This window comes from Neopsephotus bourkii, unplaced genomic scaffold (genome assembly GCF_033783945.1).
Source record: "Neopsephotus bourkii isolate Nb327-2 ecotype Australia unplaced genomic scaffold, CSIRO-AGI_Nbou_v1 NB_804, whole genome shotgun sequence".
Taxonomy (NCBI): domain Eukaryota; kingdom Metazoa; phylum Chordata; class Aves; order Psittaciformes; family Psittacidae; genus Neopsephotus; species Neopsephotus bourkii.
Window position 1 is genome coordinate 2,775,609 of NW_026901300.1, and position 21,409 is coordinate 2,797,017.

The 21,409-nt window shown below is 42.7% G+C and overlaps 1 protein-coding gene across 9 annotated transcripts in view; it reads left to right on the plus strand.

Annotated features, from left to right (window-relative positions):
- The window catches only part of CUX1 (cut like homeobox 1), a 270,373-nt gene that overhangs the window by 216,609 nt on the left and 32,355 nt on the right, over positions 1 to 21,409 (plus strand). For 4 of the 9 annotated variants that reach the window (XM_061355532.1, XM_061355533.1, XM_061355538.1 and 1 more), the window contains 4 exons: positions 8,342 to 8,644; positions 10,103 to 10,165; positions 12,958 to 13,146; positions 17,931 to 18,195. The exons of 1 other annotated variant lie outside the window; for it this stretch is intronic. In XM_061355532.1, the coding sequence (XP_061211516.1) occupies positions 8,342 to 8,644; positions 10,103 to 10,165; positions 12,958 to 13,146; positions 17,931 to 18,195 (820 nt within the window). The remainder of the gene's footprint in view (positions 1 to 8,341; positions 8,645 to 10,102; positions 10,166 to 12,957; positions 13,147 to 17,930; positions 18,196 to 21,409) is intronic. 4 more of the 9 variants (XM_061355531.1, XM_061355535.1, XM_061355537.1 and 1 more) reach the window with 1 other exon arrangement.

Here is a 21,409-nt window from a genome sequence, read left to right on the forward strand (position 1 = left end):
TGACTGCAGATGAGATCAGGAAAGAGATCCGGGTTCATGCTCGGAATCCGTTTCATCCATATGCATTGCAGGTGTGTGGCAGTGGGCAGCTGCTTTTTAGATCTAGGTCACAGGTTTGGTTCCCCCAGCCATGTGGGGACAGCATTATATTTCAGGGTCAGGCAAAAATGGAGGTAAAGGATGGAGCCAGGACAGGAACACCTTAAACTGTTCTCACGCCAGCTTTTGGCTGTGAGGAGTTGCAGTCTTAACATAGGTGTGGCCACAGTGGGATCTCCAAGGCTGAGGCATTTATAGTTGCGCGTTCATTGGAAGGAGAATTGGTTGCCCAACTTCTGTAAGTACTTTTAAATGTCCAGGTGTAAATCTCTCCTCATGAGTCTATCATCGCCTCACATCTTACTTGCTCTTTTCTGAAATTCATCTGATTTCCCCCATCTCCTTCTGGTTTCTAGAATGGCTGAAAACACTTATTTTAATACAAGTGCAAAGCTAACATCCTCATTGAAAATGCCACATAAAAATTGCAGCGATACCTTTAAGCCTTTAACAATGCTCAGAAGCAGTTTTTTTCAAGTATTTCTAACATTCACTCTGATCATCCAGCTAGTTTTATGTGCTCTATGCAGTGTGGGGACCTTTATTTTTAGTACTGCCCTAGTAATTTCAGAGTTAACCAAAGCTGGTTTCCTCCCCGTTCAGTGCAGACACGCATACATCTGCATGCTTTCCTAAAGGGGTTTTCTTTTGATCCCTCCCCTCATCCACATGAAATTTCCCTCTGAGCCAAGACCCAAAATAACATGATCCCCAAAGTCCCAACATCTGTGAAATAAGCAAACAAACAAAATCTCCACGGTCAGAATGGAAATCTTAGAGTCAGAACAATAGCAAGTGCTTGCAACTATAACTGCACGTACCTGCCTACTCCACCTCGTATATGCACACTGTAGGGAGGTTTGTATACTCCCTACATAGAACTGTGGGAGTTTATAACTGTAGGGCAGATCATATTTTCATAAGCCACATTAATTTGCAAACTGTGAAAGGCAAGGTTCACTCACTTGAAGTAAATCCACCAAAACCACTACCTGAGAGAAAGCCTTCAGCTTTCACACGGATTTTCTCTCAATTAGTCAGAAGAGGGATGCATTGCAGCCCTGTTCCACAAATGCCCATCACGTCCCACAGTTTAAGCTTGCACTGCACCTCTGTTAGCCAGGAAAGTTGTTGGGGTGCTTTGCTCTTGCAAAGACATCCATTGAGACAGGTAAAATGACATAGGAGGATGGAGGAGAAAAATATCTCCCTGAAATTTTCAGACCCTAGGAAACAGAATGAAGTGGTTGTCCTGGGGATGTGGCCATTGTTGAGCTGTGTGATAAGGTCCTGATTCTCAGCACAGCATACACCAGGTTTTGGTTTACAGAATGGGCATCCTCATCATCAGGGGAAGACAGAAAATAGCCCAGTCCCAGTATGAGACTCTTTGATCTCAGGCAACCTGCCAGGTCTGTTGTTCTCCATTAACTCATCTGCACGAGGAGGTAAATGCAGGCCCTGAAGTAGCAAATGCTCTTTTAAGAGGTTGCTGAGAAATCTCTTCTCCACGTTTGTCTGCTTTCATCTTCCCTACTAATTTGCCATAGCAGGAGTGCACAGAGCATGGGATGCTCTGTGTCCTCCTTGCTCCACTGTGCACAGGATGTGGTGATTCTTGCTGCCCCTTGAAAAGGAACTTGGAATTTGACTAGTTTGGCATCAACCTGAAGCTTGAGCTTTGGACACTGCAAAAAGTGGTGCATCAAACCCAGTGCCAGTTAAATCATGTTTGGGTTCTTGTCGGAATGTCACAGAGTACCCTGTCATTTTGTTTTAGCAACTTGTCCTTCCAAATGCGCAGTTCGCCTTATGGCATGCCAGCAGTAAAAATGTCACTTACAATAATTACTTTTTGGTGAAAATGCTTGCTGACTTCCTACCTTCAAGCTGTTTTTTACACAGTGGGGAGATAATAAGAAATGACTTTATCCTGACTGCTCAAATGAACACTAAATGGAATTTAGGTTATTATTACTGCAGATAGAGGACTCTGCACTGAAATTTAAATAGTGGATCAGATAAACTACAGAGATTTGTCTCTGGAAATTACAGTAGATCTGCTTTTTCAATCCACTTCGCTCTGGAACTTTAGACAGCTGTTGTCTGCCTGCTGTCTTTAGAATATCATATTTTTCATAATCCTTTTAGAGGCCTCTGAATACCTCCTGTGTTTTGCCTGGTCTTCCCCAGCTTTGCCATGTTCAGTACCTCGTTCCCCAGGAGTCCTTTTGCAGTTTATTAGCTAAGCTTGTGTTTGCAGCAACGGTCGGGCAGTTTATTCTCCTAGTGGTTCCCAAGCTGCAAAAATACAGAGTGCTCTTTATACACAGGCAAATGTGCTGGGAGGAGAGGCTCCGTGCGTTGAGCTTGTGTTTGACGCTTGCAAATTCAGATGCCATTGTTCAGACCTTTGCTCTGAAGTTTTGGTTGCAGTTGGATGTAAAGTCAGTTTGCTGCCATGGCCGTAGGAGTTGAGGTAGGGTATGAGCAAAAGTGTCAGACCTGCAGCTCTCGGAATGCATACAGGCAGTTTCACTGGAGGAATCTGCCTATGCTGGCAGACAGCAGCGGGATGCCTCTGGGACTGGTGAAACCGTATCTGTGTCTCAGCACTGCTCTGTCATCTGGATACCTCTGTTGAGAGGGATGCATCCGGTACTGGTGTCATGTAGACATCTGTGATTTTCCAGGGAGGTTGTAACAGGCGTCACCTTAAGTCTCTGCATCTGAGGTGTCCTGAGCTTCAGAAGGAGCATCCAGAGTGCTGTGAATCTGCGCTATACCACTGCTTTCGTGTGGAGAGCAAAGTCAGATTGTTTTGAGTTCCTGTACATCACAAAAATGGTCCTTCTTGATTGGTACCATGCAATTTCGCAGAGTATAATTGAAAGTCTTTGACTGTTGAGCTCCTGCAACTGAGCAGGTGATGCTGTGCTGTAGTGGGGGACCCCAGTGCAGCCCATGGTTTGTTATACCCTACAGGGATTTTGTCATGTTTCAATGGCAAAACGTGATCAGACGTCGTAGAAGAATGTGTCAGGCTGATGCTGTTGGGGGAAGTGGTTTCAGGTGATTTGCAGGCGACCACTGGGATAATCACAGTCATAGAATCATAGAATAGTTAGGGTTGGAAAGGACCTTAAGATCATCAAGTTCCAACCCCCCTGCCATGGGCAGGGACACCTCACACTAAACCATATCACCCAAGGCCTCGTCCAACCTGGCCTTGAACACTGCCAGGGATGGAGCATTCACAACCTCCTTGGGCAACTCATTCCAGTGCCTCACTACCCTAATAGGAAAGAATTTCCTCCTTATATTCAATATAAACTTCCCCTGTTTAAGTGTTAACCCTTTACCCCTTGTCCTGTCACTACAGTCCCTAATGAAGAGTCCCTCCCCAGCATCCCTATATGCCCCCTTCAGATACTGGAAGGCTGCTATGAGGTCCCCACGCAGCCTTCTCTTCTCCAGGCTGAGCAGCCCCAACTTTCTCAGCCTATCTTCATACGGGAGGTGCTCCAGTCCCCTGATTATTCTCATGGCCTCCTCTGGACTTGTTCCATCAGATCCATGTCCTTTTTATGTTGAGGACACCAGAACTGTACACAATACTCCAAGTGAGGTCTCACAAGAACAGAATAAAGGGGCAGGATCACCTCCTTCGACCTGCTGGTCACGCTCCTTTTGATGCAGCCCAGGATACGGTTGCTTTCTGGGCTGCAAGCGCACACTGAAGCTGGCTCATGTTCATTTTCTCATCGACCAGCACCCCCAAGTCCTTCTCCACAGGGCTGTTCTGAATCTCTTCTCTGCCCAACCTGTAGCTGTGTCTGGGATTGCCCTGACCCAGGTGTAGGACATTACACTTGGCATGGTTAAACTGCAGTGTTCAAGCAATTCAGGATCCAGGACCCAGTACTGAGGACCTGACCCCAGTGTGGGAGTGGGAAGTCTTGTCATTGAAGAAGAGTAAGAAAATCTACTAGTGTTAAGTTCAGGAAAACCACCATAACCAATGAACTGAGACTGGAAACTGTATTTTCAGCCTTTCTCACATTTCCATGACACTCATGGGGAAGGTGGAGAGGATAGATAGGACCAAAGCATCATTTAGCTTCATCCATTGTGCTAAGGAGTGCAAGAGCACATAAGATTTTCTGTGTTCATATAAATGAAGGCAAGGGCAATTTGTTATGGTTCTCAGTGAGTTCTGTAAAATGCTCAGACAGGCCCTCATCCTATATGCTGAATTGTTTGCAAAGTTTGTTTAGTTTCTTAACTGATACCTACTAAGGGATACAGATGGAAAGCTGTGATGGTTTGGGGTTTTGTTGCAGTGAGATGGTCATTCAAGCAGCAATTTTATATTGGGAAAATAGTATTTTAAAAAGAAAATAGAAGGTATTTGTATAATGTTGACTTTGTTTCCATCCATTTATATACCCTCAGTTCAGATTATGCATCCCTCTCTAGTACTGTAATAGAAAAAAAACAAAACTGAAGAATTTCCCTAGTTAAGGGTAAGGACCAGGTGTTCTGCCAGGAATGATGTGGTCCCAAGTATGTCTCTTTGGTGTTTGCAAACTGCATCCCTTGTATTTGTCTTTATGAAGATCTGTTTGCCTTCAAAGACTTGAATACTCACCTTCACTGGATGGTCATGGCTCTCTCTATGTCCATCAGCTGTGAAATAGCCAGTGTTGGTCTTTCAGTTGTCTTTGTGTTTTAGCTATGAATGGAGGCCTGTTGCAATGGCCAAGTATTTCAGATTGTTGACTCGTTTATGCAGATATCACAGTTGGTTGGAAGTGCCTCAACTTCCCTATAGCCCAGATGTATATTTCAAATGAATAATGTAAGAAATGCATGGTAGTGCCTTTGCCCTTTCATGACTGCAGTGTTAGAAGATTTGGATCACTTAAATGTATTTATTTGAACCTTTAATGCTGTTTGTCAACATCAACCTGTAAGTGCACAAAAAGATACACCTGTTTCCCAGTCATTTAAAATTGTCACGTTGAACTGTGTCATAATCAAAGCTTAGGTCCTAATGGTCTTCCCACCAAGCTAGTTTGGGGACACCCTGTTTCTCCCATCGACTGTAAAGCACAGGGCATGGCTGATGTCTTTGGTTACCTGAGACCTTAAAAAAAGTCCCAGGTTCTGCAATGACCTTGTCACTGGTGATGCGTTTGGTCTTTCCAGCTCTTTACTTCTAGCACCTTATTTTGGGGCTTTTGCTTCAGGTTTTCAACTGGATACAGGCTGTTGGAAAGCAAAGCAAAACACCCCTTTGGTATAGCAAAGTTTCTCTGGAATTTATTAAAGCAACGCCATCAATAAATTATGGCTGTGGGGTTTGCAGGTCCTACAGCCGACTGTAATGCAGTTTCAGACTTGTATTGACAGAATAATCCCTTCCTCACTAAATACAAACATGTAAACATTCGCTGAACATCACTTATTCCCTCTTAAGAAACTGCATCGCTCTTAGGCTAGTGCTGCTCTTCAGTGCAGTCTGGGGTTAAAAAAGCAGAAGGCGTTTTAAAGAACTAAGCTTCCAGTGGATTATTTTCATTGGAAATGTTCAATTGCTACTTTGGAAATCTTAATATGTATTTTTCAGATGTCCTGAATTTGTTCCTTTGTCCTGGGAGGAACTTGAGAGAAATGAATACAGACAAATTATTTCATAAACCATGCAAAATGGCTGTGGATTGACAGTTAAATCTGTAACAGTGAATACATTCAATTTTCCCCTTTGTTCTGTCAGCAGTCACTTGCACTCTAAATGTCTATTTAATTTTTTAAGTAGATTACCAGGAAATGTTTGCATTATTTGATTATTGAATTTACTTTTCCAAATAATGGATCTTTTCCTCAAATATTTATGTGGTATTGAAAACGGTTTTGCATCAGGGAGCAATGCTAAAAATGAATGGGGACCATATTTTGAGTTATTTGGAGTATATGTGCAGAATGCCTCATCTGAAATCACTGTACACTTGTGTTGCATTGGGGGAAGAAAAGCAGTTTGTCATCTGGACTGCTTTCCAAAATTAGATTCAGATAATCCCACCTTTTTGAGTAAATAAGGAGCAGATTGGTCTGAAAAATGAAATGCAAGTAAGCTCTTGATATGTGATATAAAAAATAAATAAGCTAATATGTGAGCAACATAGAGCATTTTAGTGATAGATGATATCAGAGATTACCTTTGTTGTTTACATAATTAGGCTGGGCAGGGAAAGGAGAGGGAGAAAGCAGCATTCAGAAATGCTTTTGTTTAGTCCTGTGTGGCTGGAGGCTTTGGGGGGTTTGGATTTTTCCTGCGCTCCGTGTGTGCATGTGCTTTGCAGTGCACGGATGAGGAATTGTATAGGAAATTTGCAGCTGCTCTAGTTATTCAGTAAGATTTGTATAAGCTGGCACAAGGGACAAAATTAGAGGGAACTTGAACGAGTGCCGTGCAGTTTATTAGCTAGGCAGCCATAATTTTGACCTTGCTGTGGGTTAAAGGACACAGACCTGAGAAGAAATCTGTTTATCATGGAGGGAATTCATGCCATCCCTGACAGTGTACAGTGAACAAGATGGATGATCTGCCAAATTGGTCCCTCGCATGGGTGAATCAGGGCAAATTTACAGTACAATTCCTTTGCTGCTCCTGATACAAAAATAACATTTGCTGGGGTTTGTATTCAGTTGTATGATGACCTGGGGTGAACAGAGAGAAGAAATAAGATTTGTAGGATCCCTATTACCTTAAAGATTTATATGCACCTTGCTTTCCTTTTATGTCTGTCTCTTTTGCATCTCTCATAAAGCACTAAGGAAAAAGTCCAGCTGCTTGCTTTGAGAAAGCAACTTTATGTAGGGGTGTCAGGAAACCTCTCTAAAAAGCAGCGTCTTGAAGGCTTCTGTTACCTTGAACAACACAATTACACTATGCACCCTGCTCCATGTGGACCCCACTTGTATAGCATTTTCCTTTAGTGTTTGGGATATGCTTCCATGCTGCACAATCTGCATGTGCTGTAATGGTTTGACAGTACTCTCCATAACAAACTTGAGGAATAGTGAAATTTGCTGTTAGTGACAGGAGCTGATGCTGCAGAGTGAGCTTCTCTCATAGTTGTGTTGCTATGCTTAAAAAACAGTTCTGTTAGAGTTTTTGATGGGGACTGGCCTCATCCTGTACTATTGAGAGCCTTGTAAGCTCCCTCCAGAGAGTTCAAGACAAATCCACTGATGTATGAATCTGATACACATGCGATTAACCGTGTCAAGTAATGAGATGTGAGACAGCAAGGAGGAGGAGGGGGCAGCCCCACAAAAATGGGGGAGAAATTGCATGTGCTCTTTATCTTTGGAAGGGAATTGTTCTTCTAAACCACATTGTCTACGTGTTGTTACTTGAAAATATGTTTAGACTGTGCCCTTAGATGTCTGGATTTTCAGCATAAGCTCCGTTCCATTAGAGATAACTGTGAATTTATTAGGGGGAAACAACATTTTGTACAGAGCCTATTTTTGTTGGCAAATTAACAGATTCAGAAAGCTTTCTTTCAAACAGAGTGTCACAATAACAGATTTGGGTGTCTCCTGATCCACTGGCTATCTTTATGTTGGGTTCTCAAACGCATTAATTAATACAGCGTAATTACAAACTGCATTTTAATCTTGTTAAGTTATTTCTAGGCAAAGAGAAGTGCAAAAATGTGATGTGAGTGATAAGAAACAAAATGAAATCAGTAACGCTCTGCAGCTTCAAAGTTGTATCACTGGTAGAAAATCTCTCATTGACACTACAAAATAGTAGCTGAGTGAGTTTTCTTACAAGCCACAGAAGGAGGCTTAAACCAGTCTAAAAATGGGAGATTTTAAAGCATCCTTACACAAAAAATGTTGTGGAAAGCAGAACTCTGAGATTTCCTGAGCAAGGAGATTTCTTGCAAACTTACGGATTATTTTGCTTCAATTTCTCCTGATTTTTATCTGTATTTGGTACATCTTGTCTGTATGAGAAAGCAGAGATGACTCAAGATAAAATTAGAAAATAATTCTGTTTTTAAAAAGAGGCTTTTTACTAACCAAGTCATAACAAGTAGTATTTTGCATACTTAGGCATTTCTTTAAGGAGGTAGAATATAAATGAGAAGGCAAGTTAAATATCCTGCAATCAAAACATTACTATTATGCTAAAGTGGGGGCTTTTTTCTTCTTTTAATTACAGAAAGCACTCCAAAGACTTCTGCCAGTTGCAGTCCTGCTCCTGAATCTCCCATGAGTTCCAGTGAATCAGTGAAGAGCCTGACTGAATTGGTACAACAGCCCTGTCCCACTATAGAGACAAGTAAGGATGGCAAATCCCAGGAATCCAGCGAGCCACCTGCTTCTGAATCCCAATCTACAACACCTCTGCCGCTGTCAGGCCACTCGGCACTCAGCATTCAAGAACTGGTTGCTATGTCCCCTGAGCTGGATACCTACGGCATCACAAAGAGGGTCAAAGAAGTGCTAACGGACAACAATCTTGGTAAATCACTTTATTCTCATTTCTTGACCAAAATGAGTATTCACGCTTTTATTTTTAAGCTGCATTTTAGTAGATGTTCACAAAAATACTTGGGTTAGACTCTGGCCTAAGCTTTAACCTGTTAAAAAGATCTTTTTATATTCTTTTCAAACTGGTAGAAAAATCCTTGCAGATTGTCACACTCTATTTAAAACATCATCATACCCCTGCTCCTCTTAACCTCTGCTTCTGGCTCACCAGCCAGATGCTGCTCCTAGCAACCTGAATACAGTCCAACAGGCTACCAAGAAGACCAAAACCCCAAAGACAGGGAGATGTCCCCTTCAGAAATGCTGTTTTCCTCATGCTTATAGATTGAAGGCGGCAGCTACATTTTAAGCACAGGTGAATTAGAGGAGTCCAGCATGATCAGAGGGGAGGAAGGTGCATCACAATCAAAAGTGTAGCATACCTGTAGAGCTAGTAGGGTGAATTCAGACTCAGTTGAGGTTTAGGTGAACCTGTAGAGAAGTACATGGGGCCATTCAGTTATTTTGCTTTGAGATGTGCGAAGCTAAGGCTGCTTTTGTTTACAGATGAGGTTTTGGGTGTCAAATTAAGTGTAATGTTGACATGACTGTGTATTTGGAATAGTCAAAGGGAATAACCTAATCTGAGTATGGGAAATCCAGGCTTAATACTGCCAGTCTGCCTCCAAATCACTAGTTCTTCATATGTGTTTAACACTTGCTTCCCTCTCAAGGCTTTGGAAAGCTTTAGGAATCCATTGAAGCCTCTAGTGGGAAGCCCGTAAGGCTGCCTCAGTGTTATACCTGTACAGGCTTCTGGGGCTTAGCACTTCACTTCACTTGTGTTTATAGATGTCCAGAACAGATGTTTGGTACTCTCCAGAGGTACCAATTGCTCTCCAATGACTAGAGATGGGACCAGAAAGATAAGTTTAGGTTTAGACTGCTGGTGTCCTTATATGAGAACTTCATCCATATCAAGTGAACTGTTACAACTGTATAAGTAAAAACTCCTTTATTTAAGTGCATAAGGAAGCTTTTCAGCTAGGCACAGAATAATGTCAGATAGGTTTTTAAGGGGAAGAATATTGGGATAGGGGAGGTTGCAAATTCTCATTTAACATAATTTAGGAAGAAAAGAAAATGTCCCTGATCATGGACATACCCTGATGAAGTGGTGTTCCACTGAACCCAGCAGAATTACTTGCTTGTGAGCGTTTGCATGGGCACACTGTGGTTGCTTGGTCCGTGGAGGTAATGTAGAGATGAAGCCACAGGTCATGGTATGGGTTTGCAGGTTCAAGCCCCCAGATTTTGGGCAAAATGCTGTTGAGTGCTGTACCTGCTCTGGTGCTCCAGAGAGGTTTGTAAAAGTATTTTTGTTGACCTTTGCTTTGATGCCATTTTTACTTAGTCTTTTTTATTTCCCATGATTTTTGTTTTCCTACAGTGTGGCTGACAAGCCTAAAAAGCAGCAGAAGAGCCAGGAAATGTGCCCCAAACTCTGCATTAGGTGTGGAACCAGTTTCAATGTCTCCTTTTGCGCCCTCAGTGTGCTAGTACACCAGATGGACTCAGTGCACAGGTTCTCTCTCTTAGGCCACAGGGCCTTGTGAACCTGTCCTAGGCAACTGGTGGTGGCTCAGTTGTTCCACTAACACCAGCCAGTAAAGACCATGGTTGTGCAAAAACCATTCATGATGTGTTTGGTGGGTCTCCCATGCCTTTTAACATTGATTCAACAGCCACCATTTTAGCAGGTAATGGTGGCAGAGTTAATGCTGAGATGTTGCTGGTATTCCTCATCCCGAATGTCATAGTATTACCAGTGATTCCCTGCTGGGTAGTATGTAACTTGGAGAGGAAAGCAAATGAAGTGAGCTATCGAAGGATTGCAGTGGTGGGGATTTAGCAGAAAGGGCCAGGACTAACCATGAAACCAGCATAATTTACCATGAACAGGGTTTATCCATGAGGAGTTACATCAGTGGGAACAGTTATGAAGGACATTAGGGTGAAAGATGAGGAGAATTAGCAGGAGTTTTAGGAAACCTGTGCTTAAAAATATTCCAGTTATTAATAGCGCTCTGATGAAGATGGGATGTGATATACCTGCTACCTCCTGAGAATGATTTCTGACACATTCCCCATTACCTTGGGAGTGTTTCAGGTACTTCATCCTGTCCTGCCATATCCTGAGATACAATAATGGCACCTTGAGCTTTGCTCTTAACACCTGGAGAGCATGATCTTTACTTTCTTTCAAGTACGCATTTTAGATGTTTAGGCTGTGGCCTGAAGCTTATTTCCTTCAGCAGCAAATCTGTGCTTGTATTTCTGCTCATGTGGCCACACAGCAAACCAGAGCAGTTGGTCTGAGTCAAAAGAGGCCCTTTTATTCTCAGTAAGTTGGTTTGACTTGGATCAGTTCTTCGCTCTGTTTTACTGGGCAGTCGCAGTGGGCACCCTGGCACTGCACAGCGGCTGTCGGAGCTCATCGCACTCCAGTCAGAGCCCAGCTTGGGGTTAGAAACTGGGGGGAACATTAAAGGGAAGTTATTTAGGAAGGCACATGAAAAGATTTTTAAGGTAGCTGTCTTATCTTGCTAATAGCTGGCAGGGTTAAAGGTAAATGGATGAGGCCTTACTGGTGTTTTTCAGTACAAACAGGGAGTAGGTTAACTGCAATACACATGATCGAAAATTGGCTCTGAATTAATTCTTTTGTCTGATTTTCCTGATGTTGAGGGTATTGGAAAATCACTTATTACTTAGGAGCTTAAGTGAATTCTGACTTCAGGTTTCTGTTCAGTCTCTGTGAGGGTTAGTTTAGGGTTTAGTAGCAGACTGTGTCATGTTAGTCCTTTGTTCCCCTTTCTGCCTTTCATTATCTCAGCTGCTTCCTCCAAAAGCTCTGCAGACCCACCTGCCCATTGCATCTGCATGGACATTCTGCAGCTTCTGACTGCTCCCACACTCTCTCCTTTCTCCATACAGGTGAAAAAAGAATCACCAGGGCAAAAGCCTTGGGATGTTTTTTTGAAGAGGAGGAGGAGATCCATGGAGTTAAGCACAGGGGGGTGGGTCTATAGAGCAGGTATTTTCCATGACCTGTTTTGTCAGGATCAGGTGAGGCTGTGAAGGCAAGAGCTGATGGTGCTTTTGTAAGTGTGGTAGTGTCCTGTACAGCAGTAGGAGCACAAGTCCCCATGTACCCACATTGTCCCTTAGGGATCTGTTTGTTGCCACTGGGTAAGAGATGCTGGCCTCGCTAGGCAGTGAAGAAAAAGCGTTCTGCTGTGTGTTAGTGAGGGCATTCAGGAGCTACCGGTCAGACACTAAACCTGATCAGTATGGAGAGATCTTTGTGTTACCTTGAAAATACATGATAGCTGTGCTTCTATCAGGAATCACAGGCAGTGACTCGGATGACTTCAGGCTCCATCTTGTAACAAAAACTGTCATGTATCAAAGTAGTTCAGCTGAGGAAGAAAACTGAGGTGAAGGGGGTTAGAAAAGCAGCTGTATGGAAGGCTTTGGGCTGCACAGGCATTTTCCACAGTCTTTGTTAAGTTAGATCTTAACCATGTAAAACTAGTGTTACCAATGCGCATACAAATGTTGCACATTGAAAAGCATATGCAGTTCTTGCCATGCTAGATGATAACATTTAGAAGGAGAATTAAAATTAAGTATTCTTAACTAGAAGTGCTGTAGAAGCTGTAAAAAAAAAGCTGTTACATTGTAAAATGTGATTATCTGTAGCTGGTAAGACACAGTTAGAACACCACAGATAGTAAAACACAAAATATGTACATGTGCCTTGGAGGACACTTATATGACCATTGCTGAATGCAGGGGGGTGCATTGGTCTTGGTTCATTGATTGCTTGAAACGTTTGGACTGCCCTGTTGGGATGAAGCTGTTGCACTACCCTCCTGCATAAGAGCTAAGTAGCCTCCCTGCTCTCACTAGTTGCCTGCCTAGCTAAAAGTTGAGTTTATTTTTAATCTCATTCATTGTATTTTTTGCACACTGTTTCCCTGTAAGGTCCCGCTCCCCAAACGTGTTGAGCTCCCCCCTTTGCCACAGTCAGATCCTAAGCATTTAACTAAAACTCAATATTTACACATTTAGTGGGGGGCAGAGCTTTTATTCTTCTAAATGTTTCTCTTGGGCTTTCAAGCAATTCTGAAGTAAGAATAATTGATGAATGATCTTGTAGACGTTGTCTGTCTTTATAACTGTGAAGAGAGCCTCATCTCTCAGCTGAATGAATTCATGCAATTTTCAATCTCATATTAGGTCAGCGTTTGTTTGGGGAGACAATCCTAGGGCTAACACAAGGCTCTGTCTCAGACCTTCTGGCTCGCCCGAAGCCCTGGCACAAGCTGAGTTTGAAGGGACGGGAACCCTTTGTCCGCATGCAGCTGTGGCTGAACGATCCCAACAACGTGGAGAAGCTGATGGATATGAAACGAATGGAGAAAAAAGGTAACTTGGAGCAGAACTGCTGACTCAGGCTTTCCATTTTTTCAGAGATGACCGTGTCTTTTATAATTCTCCATAAATAGTATAGAGGCAGCATTGATCCAGCGTTATGAAGGTTATGCAAAAGGACTTCCTGACAGCTTTTCATAGCTGTATTTGATGCTAGCTCAAGCGGATACATCTCGACAAAAAGCCAAACAAAAAAACAACCCCAAACCCTGAATATTCACCAGCTGTCATGAAATCAGTCCTATATTCTCCTATAGATTAATCACTGAGGCCCCAGTGTATCACTGATAACTTGCCTTACCAAATGAGAAATGTGAGTTTGGGAGCTGGCTTTGGGTTGTTAGTTAATAGTACTGCAGCTGGTCACAGATGCTGGGCTGGAAGAACTGTGCATTGATTCCCAAGAGAGCTTCTTGCCAGTCCTGCACTGATGGTCACTAGGAGGAAAGAAAAATGCAGTCTTTATAAAAGGGTATTTGAGAATAATTGAATTTCTGGCCTTTATAGGGATAGAGGAAGCTGATTGTGTTAATACATGATCACAAAAACCAGGTAGGTCATGAGTATGTACCTGTGAGACACCTCAGCTGTTACTGGGTATCTTAGTAAAGACTATATCCTGAAATTTTATCTTGCTCTCTATAAATCCATTACTAAAATCCAGTGGTTATGCAGAGCCCTGGTTTTAGTACATTCATGTGATTTTACAGGAGCAACTCAGAGGCTGCCATTATCAGCAGTTAACTAATTAATGATATATACATCTCTCAAACTAGCCCTTAATGATATTAGTACAGACAGCATTAGTCATGTGCACTGAAAACACTGCTGTTGACTGATGTCCTGAAAGCATTAACACATCTGATCAAGAACTTAATGATTATATTTAAAACTGCAGGGAGGGAGCTTCTGGGAAAATCATAGTCTTGCATGCTTTTAAGAGCAAATTCAACTCCTTGTCATAGTAACCAGTATAATACAATGCAGAGCAGTATCTTATCACAGATTGTGTGTGATCTTCCACTGGGAGTAAAATCCACTTGGGTTTCCCACCTACAGCTGTAAACCAAAGGGAACCATGATGGGTTTTGCTGTGCTAGAAACATGGCAGAAATAAACTTGTCAGCTAGGTTGATTTTTGTAGCCTCAAAGAGAATATTGCCCATAATGCAGGAAAATAAAATACAAATAATTTAAAAGTAGTACTGACAATATCCTTTCAAAACTATTTTCTAAACTGGATTCTTATCAAATCCTGTGCAATACATGTACTCTAGAGATGGCACCTGAATAGAGATAAGGTAATAAATCGTTGAGACTCTGTACTGAGCTCCTGAACTGTGTAAGTGCTGTCCTCATAGCAGAGCAGTCTAAAGTGAATTCAAGCCTCTCTTTTCTGCAGAATCCTTTCATGCAGATAAGGATCCTGTGATTTAACCTTTTGAATTGCTCTAGAGCCACATTAAGAATTTAACTTTCCCTTCAGCTAATGGTGGTTAAAGAACAATGCAACTGTAGCTGCTACCAGTGAAACATTATTATCAGTTATTTCTCTGCCACACTTTATGAAGGGAGTAAATTAATAATTATGATAAAGGTGAGGTGCATAGATCTCTTCTTCTGTTCTCTAGTCTGAAGTTTGTGCTATAAATGTCCATTCTGGGAGGCTCTGAAGATGTGCAGTGTACATTAACTAACCTCTTTGGAGGAAGCCAAGGGTTCACCCTCACTAGGCTGAGATACCCTGCACCACCTTTCCACCCTTGGAGGAGCTCATTCCTCCTCCTTACAACCTCCTGGTGTGTGTGCTGCTGCTAACGTCACACTGCTCACAGAACAGTACTGAATCCTGCTGTCAGGAGAAAATTTAATTCCCTTTATTTCCCCATTATTTCACTTTTTAATAATCTTGTTCAATACAGCATAAGATAAAAATTATATTAAAAGGGGCTCTGTTTTACCTCAGTGGGCAGCCATGAGTTCTGCAATAGCGTCTGCTGCTTCTGTAGTTGAGCACATGCTGGCGAGTCTTCCCAGAGGGATGCAGGGATGCTGGATTGGCAACAGCAGCAGGGAAAAAAGGCAGTAAAACTGGGGATAGAGCTGGCCTTGAGGTGGGCTGAGACCCAGCTCCAGGCCTTTCCCCAAATTACATCTGAGTGGGGGTTTTTCATAGGTTTCCTGAAAAGGGGAGACCGATCACAGGCAAAAAATCAGACTTCTCCAGAAATAAAGTGTGTTTGTGACTTGGATTCCAGTTTGAGCTTTGCTGTCACTGCAAATGTGCTGAATGATCTCCTTATGTTGTCTACACGCAGCACATATGTTTAAAATAAGAATTAGAAAGGAAAAGCTCTTATAAACATCATCTAAAGTTTCCAGAGACCACCATTAAAGCCAAAAGCTTGGGTGCTAGTTCAGCACATGGGGAAGTGCCACAGTTGTGCCTTTGCCCCCCTGGAAGTTTGTTCTGATAATATATAATCCTGCAGGAATAGAGTTGCTTATGACAGAACAGTGGGACATCCTCCTCTTTATTTTTATGTTATGGAAATATGTGCATTTGTATAATTTATTCCGTTCATGTAAGAGACCCCCAAATCAGCCATTGAACCTTTTGTGATCTCAGTGTGAGGTTACAAAAGCAGAGGTGGATGTTAGGGCATGATATCTTTCCCAAGGTATCACTGCTCCGTGCTGACCTCAGCAGTCTAAAGATGGGAGCTCTGACCTGCCAAAAATGCCATCCTTTGGAGAGCAGAGAAAGCAGAGATTCAGAGCATCCTGACGCATGGGTGTCTCGTGTTAACTCAGTCGCCTGCCTGAATTCCAGAAGCTCCAGTTAGAGATAGCCTAAACACCTTTTACATCTTCCATGCAAGGTTCTGGTTTGTCTCATGGCCTCCTTTAAGCTGCTGCACGTTGCTGAAGTGAAACATGCTGGTTTTCAGATCTCTTGGTTATGCTTTTAAAGGAGACAAGGAAATCTTGTATGTAATTTGTATGTCCATACAAGTTGAAGTAACACCTAGGAGGCTTTGAAATGAAGGACCTTATATAAATGTGAGTTTTTATTGCTGGAGTGATTAATTCCATGGTTGAAGGTTGTAACAGTTCCTTGAAGGCTGCAAAAATAAGGCAAACAAGTCCCATTGAAATAATGCAATTCCTTGAGGTCACTTTGCAGTTCTGCATCCATTTGGAACAACTTAAATATTAACACCAAAACACAATTTTGCTTTTTATGGTTATTTCAAATGCATGCAGGACTGCATTGTGGCAGAGTGATGGATCATGAGCAACACACGTTCTGTTCCGTATCAGTGATCTTACACAGTAGGCAATCCACAGGTAATCTGTCATATTCAGGAAAACCAAAATGAGAGTCATGCAGATACCCCCAAAGGTTACAGAATGTATTCAAAATTCACTTCAGTGATAGTAAGACACAGTGTAAAATGGTCCCACTGGACATAACTACTGTATAAAGGACAGGATGCTGAACCCGCTGGAGACACAAAACCTGGCCAGTCCATCAGGAGCTCTGCCAGAAGAAGCTGACTTGTGTGAGAAGGGCTTTGAACACGCGGTTTATTGGATTGCATTGAATTTTCATTCTTTGTGCACCCTCAGCCTAAAGACAGAGCTGTGGGGAGAGAAACATTTATTTCTTGAAGAATTTGGTTGCTGACCAGTGCAACGTGCCCTGCGTTGGTGCCTGGCTCTTATGGGAACTCCTGGAGATTTAGTGCCTGTTGGATTGATGTCAGGCTGGTGTAATCTGGAATTCAATAGCTGAGGTTATCAAATTGCAGCTCTTGAATACCTCAACTCTTAAATACCTAGAAGGTATTTAACAGAACAGTAAAGGTTTTATTGACAAGACTCATCTATATTTACTGTTTTCAGCCCCCTCATTAGCAATGCTTGCGCACGATACTGCCAGGTGCAGGAAATCCCACCTCTCTTTGCCCGGTGAAAATCAATCAAGTCAGTGACAGCCTTTGCTGAGACTCTTTCCCTGCAGAATTTGCCAGGATAATTCTGTCCCCATCCGGGAGCAGTCACCGGTGGTGGTATCACAGGCTTCTGCCACCAGCCTCACTGAGCACCATCAGTGCAGCAAAAGCTTTCTTAAATACATTAATTTTGAATGAGCTTGTCTAAGGGGGGAGAATGCTGTGGGCTGCTTTTCTTTCATAACCTGTCACCGCTATAGCCAAGATCTGTAGGAAAAGGCAGCAAACGCCTGCCGGGTTATTCAGCCCAGCGCTGGGATCTCTGGGCGCCGGGCGCCATCGTGTGTTGGAGCCGAAGCTGAGGCTGCCTTCAGCTCCCACAGTCTCTCTGAGAGCTTAAGTGTTAGAGAAACCTTAGCATACACCCGCAGGGTTTAACAACCAAAACAAGTTAAGTGTAACTGTCCTAATCAGGCATTTGTGTGGACATTCGCCACTCAGAAGAGTGCATCTGAAATGTGGTATTACCTGAACCCTGTTATTTATGTAGCACATCGAAAAAGCAGAAAATTCTGGCAGGCTTCTAGTGAATTCATCATCTTTTTGTCCCCTTTCTTCTTTTTCTGCTTCTCATATCCTCCCCACATTTGCTTGCCTCTCATCTCTGATGATGCCCCTTCCTTTCTGCTGTCTCTGAACAGCCCATCCATGCATCCACAACCTGTCATCTTCACATTTATTCCACCGCTCATGCATTCATTGATTTTGATTTTGCATTTGTATTCAGCTGGGGCTCACCCGATGTGCTTCTCTTTTCAGCCTACATGAAGCGGCGACACAGCTCTGTTAGCGACAGTCAGTCCTGTGAGTCCTCCTCAGCTGGGATAGACTACAGCCAGGGTGCCAGCCCACAGCCACAGCACCAGCTCAAGAAGCCCCGGGTGGTGCTGGCACCAGAAGAGAAAGAAGCTCTGAAACGAGCCTACCAGCAAAAGCCATACCCATCACCAAAAACCATTGAGGAACTTGCTACACAGCTCAACTTGAAAACCAGCACCGTGATCAACTGGTTCCACAATTACAGGTAGGAGATCTCCCAGGAGCCCTATTCCTAAAGGATTTATTCTGTTTGCTTGGGCAGGGTGCTGCTGTGCTGCTTCTGCTAGCAGTGAGCAGTCATACAAGATGAACAGTTTCAACAGCAAAGAGGTTCTAACTAACAGTGATGCTCCAGACTAATTTTAAGTTATCCCTGAGGAGCAGCAATATTCATATATTGATGTAAGTAGTGCTTTTCAACAAGAAAGTCTTGCTTTTGGGGTGGGCGTGGATTTAGAGATGTCCACTATTGAATATTTATAAATCCCACTGCAGTAAGCAAGATTGGCATTTCTCACTTGCATATGCACACTCACACAGACATACACTTGCATGTATATACACACATATAGGTGTTTGGTGGGTGTGTTGTGCCTGGGTCAGTTGGTGGGGGGTGCTTGTAAGTGTCCTTTACTGGATGGCACCAGAACTGTGCTCCTTCATATTTTCCCACATAAGAGCAAAACCAGGATTTTCTTTTAGATCTTGAGTCACAGAGCTCTGAAAATAGGCACAATATTTGCTGTATTTCTAGGAAGCTCCACAGTCGTGAAGGACAGAGAACTGATAGCCCTGAAGTCAAGATGTGGGTGCAGGTTTATTTATGATAAAATGATTTAGTTCTGATTAAATCATTGAGTCCTGCTGAAATGAAATAAGATGGTCTGTTTAGTTCCTTGCTTATATTAGAAGGAACCTTCACCACATTTGAATGATTGAAGTAGGTTTTGGCCTAGAGACATCACTAAAAAGAAGCATTAGAAAGGCGCATAAGAATTACAAGGATTTGAATAAACATGTTATCACCTGTGCTTAGGATTGGGAATCCTAATTAGCACAGCAGACTTTTCTCCAAGAAATTGGTGCTAATGACTATTGAACAGGTAGAGTGAAGATACCAGATTCAGTGCTACTCTGCTCCTTCCCTTGGAGCCAGTAGTGTTCCCAATTAGTCCAGATTGTTTTAGGAAACTGCTGACATTTACAGGGTGTTTTCCACTTTGTCCCTTCTCAGCTTTAAACAGAGAAGTCGCTGAAGCAGGAGCAGCCTGGTTTAATAAGGTAGCTCAGAAACACTATGCACAATAGTTAAACAATATTTATAGTAAACAACACAAAATTAAGAAATTAGAACCAACAAATAATCGTATTTATACTGAATTTCACTGACTTGAATGCACTACAGATGCAGCCTCTTTCACTGCTCTGAGTCCTCCACATGCAGGCCTCTCTTCCGATTCCCACTTCTAGGCAATTATACACAAGTTGGAGGGATGCCTATGAAAATATGTTCCCTTCGGCCTGACAGCAAAATGTGCTGTTCTCACTTATGCAGACGAGTGCGGGAGCACTGGTGGCATGTGTCATCTTCCTCATTATCATGAGATCTCCTGCTTAGGCGTGCTGCGAGAAAGAGTGACAAGTCATGATTGATCAGCGTGTTTAGCCACACCAGGCTATACATGAATGTAGGCTAGGTGCTGACAGTTGTATACAGAATAAAAAATGTATAAACAAGGTGCTGTAAGCTGGTGGGTAGCACCAGCCTCACAGCACTGAGGGGTCTGGACCTGTTCCCAGATGTGCTGCTAAGTCTTCAGGTCTGTAAAGACAGATTTCAAGCCTGTTTGCATCCCTGGGTGCTCTGAGCAGTTGCCACCACTGGAAAATCAACACACTTGCCTGTTCTTTTCCCCTGCATAACAATTTTCTTAGTTTTCATGCATGAAGTACTCTTAAATCATTTGCAAAAGGGGTACAGTTACATATTCTGCTAAGGGAGCAGGGTCTGACTGTTCTGCAGCTCATGTATTGTAAGGAACGGGTACTCCTTCGCTTCTTCATTTTCTCCAGGCCACATTTAACTTTATTTATCTCTTTTATACTCAGCCATTTCTTTTCCAAACTGAAGAGTCTTCATACATCAGCAGTTCCACATCTCAGAGCATCTGTTTCTTTAAAATAACTTCAGATAAGGCAGGGTACAAATTTGGAGAAGTTTGTCCTCCTGGTTCTTGGGAATCCTGTTGCAGCAATGGTTTTCCTTTGGGATTCAGCCCAAACCTCACTTTCCAAAGGTGATTGCTAAAGTAGAAGCTACCTTTATATTGACCAGCTGGAAAGTCGACAGTAGCATTTATTAGCATTGTGCTTGTTTAGATGTGGTGTGAAGGCTTGTACAGGGAACTTCAACAGGAACCCCAGGAGAACTCTGATATTTTGAGTTACACCGATGAATGCCAACAGGTTGTGTTATGTTGAGGCCAGCACCTTCCACTGAGAGGAATGCTCTCTGGAGTTTCCTAGCTTCCAGATCTTCTTTACCTTAGGGATTTAATTCCTATGTTAATGAGGAGCCAGACTTGACTCCAGAAGCAATACGTGGGGTGTGAATTCCAGGATTTCCACAGGCATCAAGCCTGTATTGTGTGGGGCTGTGGTCAGGTACCCCTCGAGCATGTCATCATTCAGTATCTTGCTAGAACTGAGGTATTTAAAATGCCATGCAGGCACAAAGCTCTTACCCATTTCCTTTCCTGAGTTGGGGAAATGTTACAGTAGCAGTGTGTTCTGGATCAGTGTCCATGCAGGGAGATTATAGGCATAAATAGAGCCTGATAATCAGTGTTGCAGGATGCATGCAATTAATGGTAATAGAAAATTAATGTTAGCACCTGTGGTCTTCTGTTAGGTGAATAATATTCTCCTAGGGAAAATTACAGACCCTGTAAATCCTTCAAAAGTGTAGAGTCAGCAAGTACTGCTGAAATACTCTGTTGCATTTCAAGTAAGTCAATAATATCATTAGCTTCAAAAGCAGTATTCAGATGGTGTTCTGCATTTATCCTAATTTTTCTCCATTGTGTGCTGTCTTCCATAGCACATTTAGGGAAAATGAAAAATTCATACAGGCATCAGCACTGGGACAGCATTTCACTTGTGATTTGCAAGACCCTTAGCAGTTTTTCCTGGCTGAAACAGTGGTATTTTCACTCTGAAACAGAAAGTTTTGCTAAACTCTCCCTGTGTCTGTAGTCTGGTCCCTGACCACAAGTCACTGAGGCTCTCTCTTGGTTGCAGACTGGGACCTGAACAGTGGTCATAAACCTCTCCCACTGACAGAGCAGTACAGAAGAAGAGTTAGCCTTGACCCTGGGATTATTTCTTAGGCTATTCTGTACTTGTGATGATAGTGGGAG